The following is a 16227-nucleotide window of genomic DNA, read 5'->3' on the forward strand; positions in this document are numbered from 1 at the left end:
AGCTGAAGGGGCTGTGGGAGAAACTGGAGAGAATACCAAGATGTGCAGCGATCAGCTCTTCCTTCCCACAACACTGCACTGTGGGATACATATCCATGGTGCATTGCTCACCCTGTCGATGATGGTGTTCCCAAGGTGGACATGATCTGTTGACAAAGGGAGCAAGTGTGAACACCCTTTGGCAATTTTTGTTTTGTCGACTTTTGGGTGTCGACATAAGTTTTGTCAACAAAACTTGGGAGTGTGGACAAGCCCTAAGTGCTGAAAGTTTTTAGAAGCTTGATGGAAAAGTTAAGTTTGGTGGGCTGGTTAATCATATTACTTTCAATGAATATTGCAGGAAAGTGTCTGGGATTTCACTTGGTGATATTCTTTGCAGCTTTATGGCATGAACAAATTACTCAGCTGAGCGCAATGAAAAAATGCGGGCATCACTACAGTGTCATTGCACTTCCATAGGAGGTTTAATGGTTTTCTAAACAAAATAAAAGCTAATGGAACTGCTGCAGTGGTTGTGGAAGGAGCGATTACTAATCCAGTTGCTCCTCTTCCCAGATGAACTTACTTTCATTTGGATCCTGTATTTGTCTTAACGTGTGAAAGGGCATGTTGTTCAGTGCAGTGCTCCAGTGTCCCACCAACTTTTTTACATAGGTTACAGTAACTGTTTGCCAGCTACTAAATGTTCCACCTGTTAGTTACTATGCTGCTGTTTTTTCTGTTTGCCTAATATTGTGCTGATTTCAGTGGAATGTTGACAGTTGTCAGCAGAGCAATAAGGAAAATGAAGGGTGTAATATTTGTTGTTGTTTCTGCACTTGGGTAAGGAGGCATCCAGTCCCTCTTGATGCAGACCTTATGGAATATACCTTAAATTCTCATTTATTGCTTATATTTACTCAAGACAACAAATCAGGCTGAATGAAATAAGATGTTTTCACACTCTTCTTCATTTTATGCCATTATTACCACTGACAGGGGTGCAGAATTCATACGGCCTGCATATTTCTGTGCTCCCCGCACAGAAAAATACAAAAGAAATCTGCGGGGGGACCTCTTCCATGGCAAACCAGGCAGCGTGTCTGTTCCAGCATGTCTGGAGCAGCCTCAGAGATGCAAATCACTGCAGGGGGAGAGAGGCTAGGTGTGCGTATGTGCCTGCGGGGGAGACATTGATCACTGTCAGAGGGTGGGGCTGGGTATGGGTGCCTGCCAACAAGTGAGAGAGACTCTGTCCCTTGCTACTCTGACTCACTAGGGGCATAGAAGGATACATGTTTTTATTATGCAGGAGGATTTATTCTGCCTTTCCTTGAGGCAGAAATATAGCAGCCTGTCTGCTAGTTAATTGATCTCATTTTCTGAGGCAGAAATGTAGCAAGCTGCCTGTATAGTAACATTGTTAATGTTCCTATTGTTAGTTAACTGTTCCCATCCTCAGTCAATTCCTCCAGGAGCATAAAACCTTGAAAAGTTTTAAGGCCCCTTCATTGCCAAAGTGATGTGCAGCCTTATAGATGACAGTAAGAGAATCAGCTGGGAAGATCTACGTGATTTCTCACTGTTTTTCCTGTGCCAAAGTGGCACAAAGTGTTTAGATTATAGCTCAGGATTTATTTTACTTACCCATTTAAAAAAAAAAAAGACTTTGAGGGCAAATAAAACATTTACCAAGCAGTCAATAAAATGTCAGGACACTCAGAAACAAGCACTTCCCAAATTACCCAGCCAGGTCCAGGATGATGATTAGCAAAACTGTATGAAAGTTTGAGCAATTTAAAATGACTTCTTTAATTTATTTATTTATTTATTTTATTTTTGCTGTTTGGTGTTCTGTAGTATAATTTAAATGAAAATCCAGGATTATAACTGGAATGCAGGGTATTAGTTACCAAGTGTTTGTAACTTCACTTCCATGTGTTTAGGAAATGCTGAATAGTCATTGTGATTTTTTTCTGTATTGTAGTTTAAATAAATTACCAAAACAATTGAAACTGGTGTGATTATATTGCATTATTTTGACAAATAAAATATGCAGAATTTTGCCGAATTGTGAATTTTTTAGTGCAGAATCCCTCCAGGAGTACATTATGCCTTCTTCAGCTAAAATCTCCAATTGACATCTTTCCATTAAAAAGAGCTTTGCTTATGGTTCACTTTTGTAATATATCCATTCCCTAAAACATCTGACTGTGCCTCAATTAACCATCTCATGTAGGTGTCTCATATTGTAGCATAAATTACCACATGAACCATTGCACCATGCCCAAATGCATACCCGAAACAATCAGTGATTTTACCAAACTGGCATCAATGAATGCTGAGTAGACTAATGAATGTGAAATGGCACAAAAGTATAGTAGAAATGAAAATTCATCACAGTCTTTCAAATAGCAACTTTCAATGCAAGTTTGTCCAGTTTATTTTTCTATAGCCTGAAGAGATACTGAGCTGAAGGTTGCCTTGATCTGCTACATATAATTTATTTCCTATTTTTAAATTGTAAACAATACATACTATATGAAAAAATGAAGGAATATTATTTATATTTTGGAACTCCCAGATTCTTAAACTACTTTGCCTGAGAAGCTATGACTTACTGATAATTGTGCTGTTGAATATTACATTGTATTTGTTTAATCGTGTGAGTCTTGTTACACTTAGTATTAGAGGTAAAGCGTAACCAAAAATATTGTAAATGAGGGGAACACTGGTTTGCACAGATGAACTGCAAATGTTGGTCCCAACAAATAGTTTTATTCATATGCATTTAAAAAAAATACTGAGCCTTTGTCTAGAATTTTACATCTTCAAAGCAGTTTGCAGAAAATGGTCCTGATCTTGGAAACATGTATGCAGTAGATCTCAATGGGATTACTGTCATGTGTAAATGTTTGCAGAATCAGGACCAGTGTATGTGTGTTTGTTTGTTTGTTGTTTTGGGGGGTGGGGTGGGGTTTTTTTTCCTATTCTCCATCTGGAAAATGATCTCTCTTGAGGATAAATCCCAGGCACCATGATATAGATGAGGCTACATAATTTGAGTAAGGTGGTTTAGATCAGCCTTGCGAAATTCTACTTGTCCCCTTTCCTGGGGCAAGATTGTTTGGTTTGTTTGACAGGTGAGTAAAATCTCATTCATTTTGTTTTTTCATTATTGTAGTGTAGAGTTTGTGCCTAGGCCATTACATTTTCATGATAGTTTTGCAAGGCTGATTTAAAGTTTGTGACTGCAAGAAATCAATTGTATGCAATGACCTAGATCCCTATTAAACTTGAACTCCATACTGACCAAAAATATTCACTAGGAAGTGCAGGTAATGTGATTGGTTGTATCACCCCCTTTCAAACTGACTTCAAAACAAGAAAATGAAAAATATGGTGGTGGGTTTTTTGTTTTTTTTTTACTAAAACTACGAAATATTTTTGGATCTTTTAAATACTATTTGCTTAGTAACTTTTCCTTTCCTTTCTGAATTCACAGTGATGAGGTTAACCAAGCCTACATTATTCACCAATATTCCAGTGACCTGTGAAGAGAGAGACTTGCCAGGTATATGATGATCTCTTGATAATTAATTCATTATTATTTATATATCACCAGAGGTGTTCACTGTACTGTACTTAACACATTTTTAAAAAGAAAAGCAGATTCATCCCCTGAGGAGTTACAATCTAATGAATACATAACACAAAAAAGGATGAAAAAGGTGGATGGTACTAGAAAGGCAAGAACATCTGAGAACGTTTAGACTAATTTAGTAAGCAACATAAGTTGGAGTTTCATCATGGCACACAAAAGCAAAAAGGATTAAAGCAGTCCCAAATGAGCAACTGAGACTTCTACACCACACCTCTGCAGTCATAGAGGTTACAATGTATTACATGAAGTAAACATTCCCCCTGTAAAGGCCATAGAAAATTAGCAAATCACCACCACAGTTCTCACCCCAAAGCTTTGGAAGCTTGGTGAACAACCTGTAAACATGTTCCCTCAAAATATGAGGAATTAGAAAAATCATCCAGTGGACGCTGGTTTTTGTTGCTTTGAGACGATTGTATGTGGAGGGAAGGTTTCAGACAACCAAGTGTACACTGGGGAGAAAACAGAAGCATGGAATTACCGTGCATATCTGGAGACATGGCATTCTGTATTACTCCCTGTCAAGGTTCCTTCCCCACTCTGAACTCTAGGGTACAGATGTGGGGACCTGCATGAAAAACCCCCTAAACTTATTTTTACCAGCTTAGGTTAAAACTTCCCCAAGGTACAAACTATTTTCCTTTTTCCCTTGGACTTTATTGCTGCCACCACCAAGCGTCTAACAGATATATAACAGGGAAAGAGCCCGCTTGGAAACGTCTTTCTCCCCAAAATCCTCCCCAAACTCTACACCCCCTTTCCTGGGGAAGGCTTCATAAAAATCCTCACCAATTTGCATAGGTGAACACAGACCCAAACCCTTGGATCTTAAGAACAATGAAAAAGCAATCAGGTTCTTAAAAGAAGAATTTTAATTGAAGAAAAAAAGTAAAAGAATCACCTCTGTAAAATCAGGATGGTAAATACCTTACAGGGTAATCTGATTCAAAACACAGAGAATCCCTCTAGGCAAAACCTTAAGTTACAAAAAGACAGAAAAACAGGAATATTCATTCCATTCAGCACAGCTTATTTTATCAGCCATTTAAACAGAACAGAATCTAACACATATTTAGCTAGATTACTTACTAAGTTCTAAGACTCCATTCCTTTGCTGTTCCTGGCAAAAGCATCACACAGACAGAGAGAGCCTTTGTTTCTCCCCCACTCCAGCTTTGAAAGTATCTTGTCTCCTCATTGGTCGTTTTGGTCAAGTGCCAGTGAGGTTATCCTAGCTTCTTAACCCTTTACAGGTGAAAGGGTTTGTCCTCTGGCCTGGAGGGATTTTAAAGGTGTTTACACTTCCCCTTACATTTATGACACTCCCTCATTACAGCCATTAGTTTACCCAGCACCTTATTTCAATGGGTAATTGACAATGATTTTGAAGGACTTGTTGCCTGATGAATTTCCTTGTCTTTTGGTGCTAGCACAGCATTCCGAGTTTCCCCTTGAAATTGCTGTGTTCTCCCCAGATATTGACTATATTCTAGAGGCCAGCCAAAGTGGAGAGAGAGGTGCTGTGCAGCCTAAATATTTTTCCCCTCCCCATCCCAGCAACTGACATTCGTCTTTCCCCATCTTCCAGTGTAATGGCAATGTATCTTCAAAAAACACGTATCAGGATAAAAAGACAAAATAAAGAAAATTGTATAAGAATGTAAATAGAGTAAAGTAAAGAAGGATAAATGGGTCAGCTATTTCTGATATGCTGTGCAGTTGGTCTTATGCAGGCAGAATTTCCATTGAGGTTAATGTTTATCCGGAGATATGTCTTTGGGATTGAGCCCTTCTGTGTTGACTGAATCATTAAACACAACAGGTGGAATTTTCAGAAATTCTCACTGTGTTAAGGGGAGTAGAGTTAGACCAACATTGAATGCTTTTGAAAATTCCACCCAACTTGTATTACCTCAGTAAGGAAAATATGGCATAGACAAGTCAGTTCTCAAAGCCTTGGTCACCCAGAATTTTTTTTAATTTGTCTATAGCTATTCAGCCAAAATCCAGTTTTGCTTGCTTTTCATTCTTGAAGGAAGCATGGTATTTTATGTAAGATTGAAAGATTATCTTGTTGCTGAATTATATATAGCAGATAAACTGTTGCTTATGTCTAATATGGAAGAGTGAGCACTACTAAGTTCAGTGTATAATGATTGATAGCTTTTGCAACAGCAAAAGCTGTACTTAAGGTTTCCTCGTATGCAGGTGCCCTTTTATTTAAAACTTAATTTTACAAAATCACAAAGTTCCTAATCTGCACACCCTATTCAAGAACTAAACCAAACTCTACTAATGCTTAGAATTTAGCATGAGTGTAATTCAAGAAGCAATAAAGAGTTTAACATGAAACTATTCAGTCTGCCCTTTATTGTGGGGTCACTAAAGAAAAATAATTTAAACTAAGCCATAATATCAATAACATTCAAAAGCAGCACTGTATTATCAATTTCCAAATACATGGAAAGGAAACATGTCATTTGTATGTAGACAAGGATCTAGTTTATGCAAATGTTTTTGACCTATGCCATTATATATTATTACAGGAGATCTGTTGAATCAACTCATGAAAGATGACCCTTCCACCGTAAAAGGAGCAGAAACTTTAATGCTAGGAGAAATGTTGACTTTGCCTCAGAACTTTGGGTAAGAATCGAATATGCAACTGTAAGGTATGAAGATTATTGTTAGATGAATCCTGGAACTTGGATTATTTGTGTTTATTAGTGCCCTTTCCTTTTTTTACAAATACACATTGCAGTATTTTGGAGATGACTAAGGATAACTTGTTTATTTCATTAATAACAGGAAATTATTTATCAAGTATAAACACACAGTATTGATACTGGTGTAACATAGCCTGAATGTATTCAGTGACTGTCTCTGCAATACGTACCTGCCTCTGTGTATAGTAGGGTCTAGGAGAGACCGTGGACAGCACGGTACTGCATAGTGCCCTGCAGTGTGTGCGGCAATTTTTAACTTCCAGATGAAATGCAACCCTTTATAGCAGACAGTCCCTTAGTAATGTGTCTGCATTAGAGAAATTTACATTCATGTACAGATCCCTAAGATATGATGCACCAGTGATAAGCAGGATTTATGCCCACACAGTTTACTCCAGTGTTTACTATATTAAGTTGTCCCGGTGTAAGCCTCACTTTAAACTGATGCAGTGCACTTACATTTAAGGTTTTAAGGGACCACCTCTGTATTTCTCGTTGCAGGACTGGGACTTTAGTTAAGAGCTATCACTGAGATCTGAGATTGTCATTTTCAAGTAGGAATCTGACTTGATCATTTTTTAATTTTTTTTTCTGATAGTTAAACTTTAAAAAATTGTTTATACTAGGAAATTGCCAGGGTATTTTTAGGGCCTGGTTTTCCAGACACTTACGTATGTGAGTAACTTTATTCATACTTGCAGTCCCGTTGGACTTGATTACAACAGGCACTGCAAAATTTCCCACTATTCCCACGTCTGGTTCAGCTCCGTTAGTGGCAACAACGTTGGGATTCCTAGAGTAAAGAGGGGTTGCTGTCAGTAATTAGAGCACAGTGTCAATTAGACATGTTCTGAGCAGGGTTAGATGAGACAGTTTTTAAAATGCCAGTGGCCCATCTATGATCAGATTCTTGATATTGCTAGCACTGATGGAACTGAACTGGTCATAGCATAGACCACATCGTTGTAGAATTTTAAAATAAAATATTTACAAAAATTAAAGATGGACTCTAATGGATTTCAGTGGGTTGACTTGTTGAGAATTACATTGTTAAAAAGTACTATTTTCTTTGAACAGAAATATATTTCTGGGAGAGACCTTTTCCAGTTACATTAGTGTACATAATGACAGTAATCAAGTTGTCAAGGACATATTGGTAAAGGTATGTGAAAAGATATATCTATTTATTGGATTTATAAAATGTGTCAAATCCATAGTATTTGGTGCATTTTTAACATAATACACAGCAGGTATTAAGAAATAACCATTAAAAGGTTTCCCAGCACAGGAAAAAAAAAATCCTCAGGTAGTCTGGAATGAAATCGTAAAGAGTTTTAGAGGACAAAATCAAGTTAGGATTGCATCCAGAAGCAAATGGGAAGAAAGTCTTTGTAGTATTAGTGTAGCATGATTTTCACAGCTAAGACCAGCAGGAACTGTATTCTGCACTAGCTCTAGCTTCTGAATGGTCCTCAAAGACTGTCCCAATTAAAGCATACATATCTCTGAAATTATTTACATAGCCAAAGACTAGTATGCCACTGACTGAAATCTAAATTGTCTCTATTTTTAACCATAGCAAGTATGGAAAAGCTTTCATAGAAGCACTGCAGAAATGCATTATTCTATTTCTTAAGTATAGATGAAAGATCAAAAATGGTTCAAAATTATTAAAATGCCTGTCTCTTTCATCTTAGTGTGTGCAATAATTAGCTGGATGAAATCTTGTTATGGGTTGAGTTATAACCTCCACTGAGATTGATAGATGTGAACTCACCCTTCAGTTAACATAGCTGTAAACATAAGCCCCCACCAAAGACAAGAGGAGTATGTGTTTCCACCAAGGAGCTTTTGCTGAATATTGTTTTCAGGAGTGGGAGAGTAGGCAGAACAGTCAAAAAGACAGAGAGGGAGACAGCTGGAAGGAGCAACTGAAAGCACAAAAGCAGAGCCTGGAAGAAACCTGGGGAGAGGTTTTTGGGTCAGGAGGGAAGGCTGAAAAGAGTGCTCTTGGTGATGTGAGCAAAAGAATCTGTTTCCTTCTGTTTGATTGCTTCTGTATTCAGAGACATGAGACTTTGTACATAAACAAAACTTCATTAAAGAAATATCTGACTGTCACCATTTCTCTTCCTAACTGAAGCGGTGTACTAGACCCTAAATATTTGGCCAGCTGCTCTGGTCAAAAGGGGCAACAATATATACTTAACACACTTAGCAAGGTTAGTAGTGATTCTCCATTACTAGCAATTTTTAAATGAAAATTGGATGTTTCTCTAAAAGACATGCTCTGGGAATTATTTTGCCGAAGTTCTGTGGCCTGTGCTATACGGGAAGTCAGAGTAGATGATCCCAATGGTCCCTTCTGGCCTTGGAATCTATGAATATATATATACAGCGTATGTCAAATGGAAAGTCCACTTCAAACGAGTATAACCTCAGCAAGTAATAATTGCTCTCATATTGAACAAAAATGGGCTAAAATCTAAATCATGGAACTCTTTTTCTGAAGCCAGTGGCAGTGCTGTGAGCCAAGGCCATACAGAAGTAGACCTTCTGTATGTGTACTGAATATTATCCTTGGCTTTGAAAATATATATCTATATATAAATAAAAATATAATATTAGTTCTATTGCAGATACAAATGCATTTAGTCAGTCTACAACCAAATAAAATGTGTGTTCTGGTAATCACACATTCCCAACCTTTTTATTTATCAGCATTTAAGGGGGAAAAAACCTCCTGTACTATAACACACTATTCATGCCATGGATTTAATTATGCTGCAAAGCAAAAACTGTTGGGGCATAAAGAGAAATGGTAACTAAGATCTAGTATGTAGTGCTTCTCTTCTCTCCCCCCACACCCTTTTTTTTGGGTCCCTTTTCAATACTGCCCTTATTAGACAAGTATGGAACAGATGTAACATAAAATTTACTCACTGGGGTTTGAATAAGTCACTCTTAATACAGTATGGGCTTGCTGTCCTAATTCAGGCAAAATTGTCATTGCTTGCAGGCTCCACAGGTTATTCTCATGCATTAATGTTGCAGCAAATATTGCATGAGTTGTCTTTTACATTCCAATTAATTAAAAAAACAACATGAATTGTATGTGCCTGTGTCTGTAGACAGATTTTTTTTAAAAAGGCTTTAAAAAGCAGATTCATTTCTGGTCATCTGGCTTTCATAGTATCCTGTAGATTATTTGAATTAAATGTAGTGCCTCACAAGGTATGTTTTGGTTTTTTTGTAACGCTTTGCTCTTTAGACACACTGCTGACTTGAAAGCATTCTAACCTGTGTTGTTTTTCAATTCCAAGGCTGATCTTCAGACAAGTTCTCAGCGATTAAACCTTTCAGCTTCCAGTGCTGCAGTGGCAGAACTTAAATCTGACTGTTGCATTGATGATGTTATTCACCATGAAGTAAAGGAAATAGGAACACACATGTAAGATTTTATATCTCCTCCTGACTTATGCATTTTCTTACACATATCCCTGAAATTTTTTATATAGCAAAAGACTAGCATGCCACTGACGGAAATCTAAATTGCCTTTATTTTTAATCATAGCAAGTATGGTAAAGCTTACATGAAAGCATTGCAGACATGCATTGTTCTGGTTCTTCTTAAGTACAAACAAAAGATTGAAAATTGTTCAAAACTATTAAAATGCCTGTCTCTTTCAGCTTAGTATGTGCAGTAAGTTATACTACACAGACAGGAGAGAAGATGTACTTCAGAAAGTTCTTCAAATTCCAGGTACTGTATATAAGAATATGCAGTGTCTGTAGCTAATAGGTACTGTTTGTTTACTTGCAGCACTTGAAATCTAAAAAATATATTCGCTTTTTTATTGAAAGTAGACTTATATTATGTTAAACAGATTATTCTGTGTCTTTAGGGGTGGTATATAGTGTTGTAGAACTTGCTTTTTATAAGACATTTAACAAATGCAGAAAAATATTCAGTGCTATGAGATACAGATTTTTTTTATGGGTGATGGAGTTCAGTATTGTCCCACCTTTTAGAATTTGTTCAGTGTTGTTTTTTTTTTTTAATGTAATTTCCTATGCTTTCAAGTACATAAAAGGTTGTTACAAGGAGGAGGGAGAAAAATTGTTTTTCTTAACCTCTGAGGATAGGACAAGAAGCAATGGGCTTAAATTGCAGTAAGGGAGGTTTAGGTTGGACATGAGGAAAAAATTCCTAACTGTCAGGGTGGTTAAGCACTGGAATAAATTGCCTAGGGAGGTTGTGGAATCTCCCATCATTGGAGATTTTTAAGAGCAGGTCAGACAAACACTTGTCAGGAATAGTCAATGATCAGGGGTGGGCAAACTTTTTGGCCCGAGGGCCACATCTGGGTATGGAAATTGTATGGTGGGCCACGAAATTGGGGCTGGGGTGTAGGAGGGGGTTGATGGCTCTGCTGGTGGTGCGGGCTCTGGGGTGGGGCCAGAAATGAGGAGTTCAGGGTGCGGGGGAGAAGGGGGCTCTGGGCTGGGGGAGGGGGTCAGGGGTGCAGGCTCTAGGCAGCTCTTACCTCAAGCAGCTCCTGGAAGCAGCGGCATGTCCCTCCTCCGGCTCCTATGCGTATGTGCGGCCAGGCGGCTCTGTGTGCTGCACCATCCGCAGGCACCGCCCCTGCAGCTCCCATTAGCTGCAGTTCCTGGCCAATAGGAGCTGCGGGGGTGGCGCTTGGGGCGAGGACAGCACATGGAGCCCCCTGGCTGCCCCTAAACATAGGAGCCGGAGGGGGGACATGCTGCTTCTTCTGGGAGCTTGGCATGGGCGCACAGAGCGGCCTCCATCCCCAGTCTCTGGCTGGAGCGCGGGAGCAGGGCAAGCCCCAGACTCTGCTTCCCAGCAGGAGCTCAAGGGCCGGATTAAACTGGCTAGAGGGCCGGATGTGGCCTGCGGGCTGTAGTTTGCCCACTCCTGGTCTAGATAATAGTCCCCCTGCCATGAGTGCAGGGGACTAGACTAGATGACCTCTCAAGGTCTCTTCCAGTCCTATGATTCTATGTTTAAAAGAAAAAAAAAAAAAGAATGTCAAAAGAACATTGCTAAGGTTGCAAAGTCCAGCACTCAGTAGTTAAGAAATGCCAAATTAAGGTTGCACTGGCAAACTTAATTCTGGCATTTCCTAACTTTAGAGTGCTTAACTTTACAACCTGAATAATATTCTTTTGACATTCTTTTTTTTTTTTAAAAAAGAAACTGGTAAAAAACAAATGGGTCATTCCACCACACAGACCTATGCCACTTGAGCTAATGGAGTAACAGATAGTACAGTAACTCTTTACTTAACGTTGTAGTTACGTTCCTGAAAAATGCGACTTCACACACACACACAGACACACACACACAGTATAAGTTTTAAACAAACAATTTAATACTGGTACACAGCGATGGTGATTGTGAAGCTTGGTTGAGGTGTGAAGTCAGAGGGTGGGATATTTCCCAGGGAATGCCCTACTGTTAAATGATGAACTAGCAATTGGCTGAGCCCTCAAGGGTTAACTCATTGTTATTAATGTAGCCTCACACTCTACAAGGCAGCACGAATGGAGAGAGGGGAGACAGCATGGCAGACAGAGACACACACCATGTGTGTGAGGAGAGAGAGATGTGCATTTCCCCTTTAAGTACGCTGACCCCAATCTTAAGTACAGGGCCTTGTTAAGTAGATCAGCAGGCTGAGGCCGCAGCTGCTGCCAGGAAGCTCCCTCCATCCTGAGCCCTGTGGTATGTCCCCCCTGCTCTATGGAAGATCGGGTAAGCGGGGCGCAGGAGCAGGGGGGAGGGGGACACCCTGACATTAGCCCCCTCCTCCTCCCACACAGCAAGCAGTAGGCTCAGGGAGCAGCTCCAAGGCAGAGGGCAGGCTCCGCACAGGGAACTTTGGGGAGCTGATAGGGGGGCTGCTGGCCCACCCTGGTTCCAAGCTCCCACCAGCTAGCTGCAACGGGCTGCTCTTCCTGCAAGCAGTGGACAAAGCAGGTGGCTGCCAAACGCCATTATAAGGGAGCATTGCACAACTTTAAACAAGCATGTTCCCTAATTGATTAGCAACCTAACAACGAAACAACGTTAACCGGGGCGATCTTAAGTGAGGAGTTACTGTAGTAAGTTGTCATCCTCCATGTGGGCTAGCACTAGAGGAAGATGAGACACTTTGCCAGTGTGTTTCACAGATATTTGCTGACAGGAGGGGAACGGTAAGATTCAGGAATCTTGGGTTCCATTCCACGCTGTGGAGGACTGTAGTGAGCACAGACTCTTCTGCCTATTTCCCCTAAATTCTGACCCCTTCTGTCTCATCCCCTCCAACATGTCCCAGTCCTCTCTCTTCCCCAGTCCCATTTTCCTTGTCTGCCCAGCCCAATTTCCAGTCCTCTGGCTTCCCATCCCAGTCCTGGTCTCTTTGCCCAACCATTCCCACCCCTTCCCCCACTCCACTTGTTGTTCCCAGACTCCTTGCCCAGCCAGTCTCCCCTCCTCCCAGCCCTTGTCAAGTCTCTTCTCTACCCCACACCCATGTTCTCTATCTCTGCTGGTTTCATTTCTCTGTTCCTAATTCAATCTCAGCGTCTTCCGCCACTCCAGCTTTGTCTCAGTCTCCTTGTCCAACCAGTCCCATTCCTCCTCGCCCTCCATCCTGGTTCCTCATTAGATTGATATCTCTCTCTCCTTCCACTTGCGCCACTGATTACTAGTCCCAGTCTCTCTCTGGTTCTTTGTCCGATCTCAGTCCCCCACTGTTTCCCTCCCTGGCTCCCATTCCTAATCTCCTTGCCCAGCCAGTCCCTGTCTTCCCCCAGTCCCAATTCCCAATCTCAGTGCTCCCTCCCCTTGACTTCCCCCAGTCCCTCCAGGTCCTTGTCTAAATCTACTCTGGCTCACCTCCCAGAAGGCTCTGGACCCTTTTGGATACAAATTGGGCAGCTTTCTCTTCGTCGTTGCCTGAGTGCCAGCAGGGGTGTTGTTGAGAGCACAGGAGTGAGAGGCTGCCTGCATTTAGCATAGGGGCATGGGCCTGGCCTAGCGTGGCATGGCCTGGGACAACCCAGAGCTGCAATTACAGGTAACATCCTGCTCCACCCCAGGCAGGAACATGTCCACTGTGGACAGAATCTTCTGAGATCTTAGCTGCTAAGAAGTCTCCATTGATCATGTGAAAACTGCACTTTTTTTTTCAAAGATAACTTTTCTAAATTTGGATTTCAAGTCCCCTGCTCCAAATGTCGTTGATATTTTTGAACATGGGGAAAAATAACATATTTTTCTCTAACTTAGTCTTGGAAATGGCTGAAACCTTTTTGGTAAAATTTTCCAGAAAAAATTCTGCCTGAAGAAGAAACCCGCCATCTAATATTTCACGTTGAATGGTTAAAGTTTGGAAAAGTTATAACTAACTGAAAAGAACGTGTTAAAATGAGAAATATCGGGCAACTTTAATAATAGGCTGCCCAGCCTATAATATATCGAATGTGTACTCTTTCCATTGACAGATAGTGAACTCTTTCCCTTATTTTTGTTTTCGTTTTTCATGGACCTGTTATTACCATGATTGGTTGAAAACAACCACATTTCGATCTCCAACCCAAATTATCAATGTCTGTCTGTTAATTGCAAAAAAGAGAGGGAGCATTGGAACACATTGGTGTGCTGTGGGGTTTTTTTTGTGGGGGAAGTATGAGGAAATATTTGAAAGAATGAGGCATATTTTGGCCATCCGTGACCAAAGAGGGATACAATAACTACAGATAATTGAAGGATGTGAACAGTATGGACCTGATTATACAGTCAGACAAATATGGGCTTGTTTTGAATCTGGAATTGATTGTAGGATCAGGACCTAAGACTGGAGAGGAACTATTTAGGGTGGCCAAGACACCATATACATGATATAATGAGATTAACTTACATGAAGGAAATTTTCTCTTAGAGAGTAAGATTAATGTCTTAACAATAAGACCTTTTATCTTTTGAAATAGTCTGAAGAAACTGGTGCGAGCTCATTCACCTCAGTCATTTAAAATAGGACTGGTGAATATATTGAAAGAAATAAAACTGACTGGTTGCTGGAAATGTAGTAATTACCTCATAGGTCTTTTCTGTCTTTCATTTTCTGGTTCTGTGAGAGTTACTGTATTTTTAAGATAAGTAAAATTTTTGCAGAAAAACTTTGACAGGTGTTTATTGATCGTTAAATAAAGTAGAATAGGAAGAGGTCTTGACGCCAAAACCAGCCTTCCAGGATAGAAGAAAACAAAGAAAATGAAAATAGGTTGTCAGCTACTGTAAATAATAAAACATTCCTCTATTGCTCAATATTTTGGGATTTTTAGATGGAGGGAAAGGGGAAATTGTCCAACATTTGCATAAAAGAAAACACGTTTTACAGTAAAGAGAGGGGGATCTGCAAACAAGGTAGTGAAATATCAGCTGTATGTAATTAGTTGCCATCATAGTTTTTCCTCATTTAAATACACACAACTGTTACATATCTATTGGTGACTAAAATACATTCTTAAGAGTTAATAATCACACATAATCACAGCTATTTTATACACAGCAATCAGAGATCACATACCTCAATTAAAAATATAAATATCAAAAATACAAACGTTAAAAAGCCACACACTATTTGCTTTACATATGATATACCCATCAAAATGAACAGCCAGCTTGGAATTTAAATGTGCTCCTCAGGCCTTGTAGGACACACGATATATAGAGATAATATTTTATGATTGTGAAGAGACGGTAGAAACTTGTAATGTTGCAGAAACACCAACTTCACCTAACTTCTGCTGTTGACAGGGGCGTCTTCAGGGTTTCATTAGGAACATGTGGAATAATTTGAGGAATTAATTGCTCCCAAGACATATTATGAGAAGCAGTGATAGTTCTATAGTTAAAGGTTTTTATCTGTGTTCCAACAGTGTATATAAGGCTCAAGAAACAGGCACATTTCTCAGTATCCAAAGCTTGAGATATTGAAGAGCACTCTAAAACAGAAGGTAGCATGTTGACTTTACTGTATAAAAATAGCTTAATAATCAGTGTGATATTTTTTAATATGTATTAGAATGCCTTGACATGATCCTAGGATATTTTAATGAGCATAAATATATGGGTATAATCTGTGAGCTATGTTGCTATCTGGTTTATAGAAAGACCTCTTTTTGAAACTAATTGGCTATGCCTACAAGATTCCTGGGAATTTCAGATGTGATACAGTACTTTTATGTTTTATAACTCTGCTATAAGGAGTTTGAGCTGGGTTGGCTCTAGGCTTTCTTGTGTAAACATTGCACTAATGGTAGAACGTATATTTATGTAATACAGAGTCCTTATAAGCAGCAGTATGTGGAGAGAATTATAAGGGAATTCAGGGAGATAGATAATTTATAACACATTTTTTACTGTTTGCATGTGTTCAGATACTAATAATAGGATATTATGTAGAGAAATTTGCAAGCAGCCCACATGGTTTAAGATTTATGGGTACTGAGAAAGATGATAGCCTTGGGGTAATCGGGTGAAATCTTTGAAAACAAGAATAATTTCAGAGCAGTTTATACATAATGGTGTTGGCAAATAATTAGATTGTGACCATTTTCTGAATAAATTGTGGGATTTCTAGCTGATTTTATAACATCACAAAATGTTACAACTATATCAATTGAAAGGTTGTTTTTTTTAAAACGTTTTATGTAATACAAAATTCTCAAAACTCTGCTTAAAAGAAGTAAATATTTTTCTTCTCTTTGGCCTCAATTGGAGAGCAGATATAAATTCTACACTTGAATTCGTTAACTGATGTGAACTAGGACGAAATATAA

At 39.4% G+C, this 16227-nt stretch overlaps 1 protein-coding gene across 4 annotated transcripts in view; it reads left to right on the forward strand.

Moving 5' to 3' along the window:
* The window catches only part of TRAPPC13 (trafficking protein particle complex subunit 13), a 44119-nt gene that overhangs the window by 10880 nt on the left and 17012 nt on the right, over positions 1-16227 (forward strand). For all 4 annotated transcript variants that reach the window (XM_007058995.4, XM_027821480.3, XM_027821481.3 and 1 more), the window contains exons 2-6: positions 3485-3553; positions 6190-6289; positions 7447-7531; positions 9693-9820; positions 10060-10132. In XM_007058995.4, coding sequence (XP_007059057.1) covers positions 3485-3553; positions 6190-6289; positions 7447-7531; positions 9693-9820; positions 10060-10132 — 455 coding nt within the window. The remainder of the gene's footprint in view (positions 1-3484; positions 3554-6189; positions 6290-7446; positions 7532-9692; positions 9821-10059; positions 10133-16227) is intronic.

The sequence above is a fragment of the Chelonia mydas genome, chromosome 5, assembly GCF_015237465.2.
Source record: "Chelonia mydas isolate rCheMyd1 chromosome 5, rCheMyd1.pri.v2, whole genome shotgun sequence".
Lineage (NCBI taxonomy): Eukaryota > Metazoa > Chordata > Testudines > Cheloniidae > Chelonia > Chelonia mydas.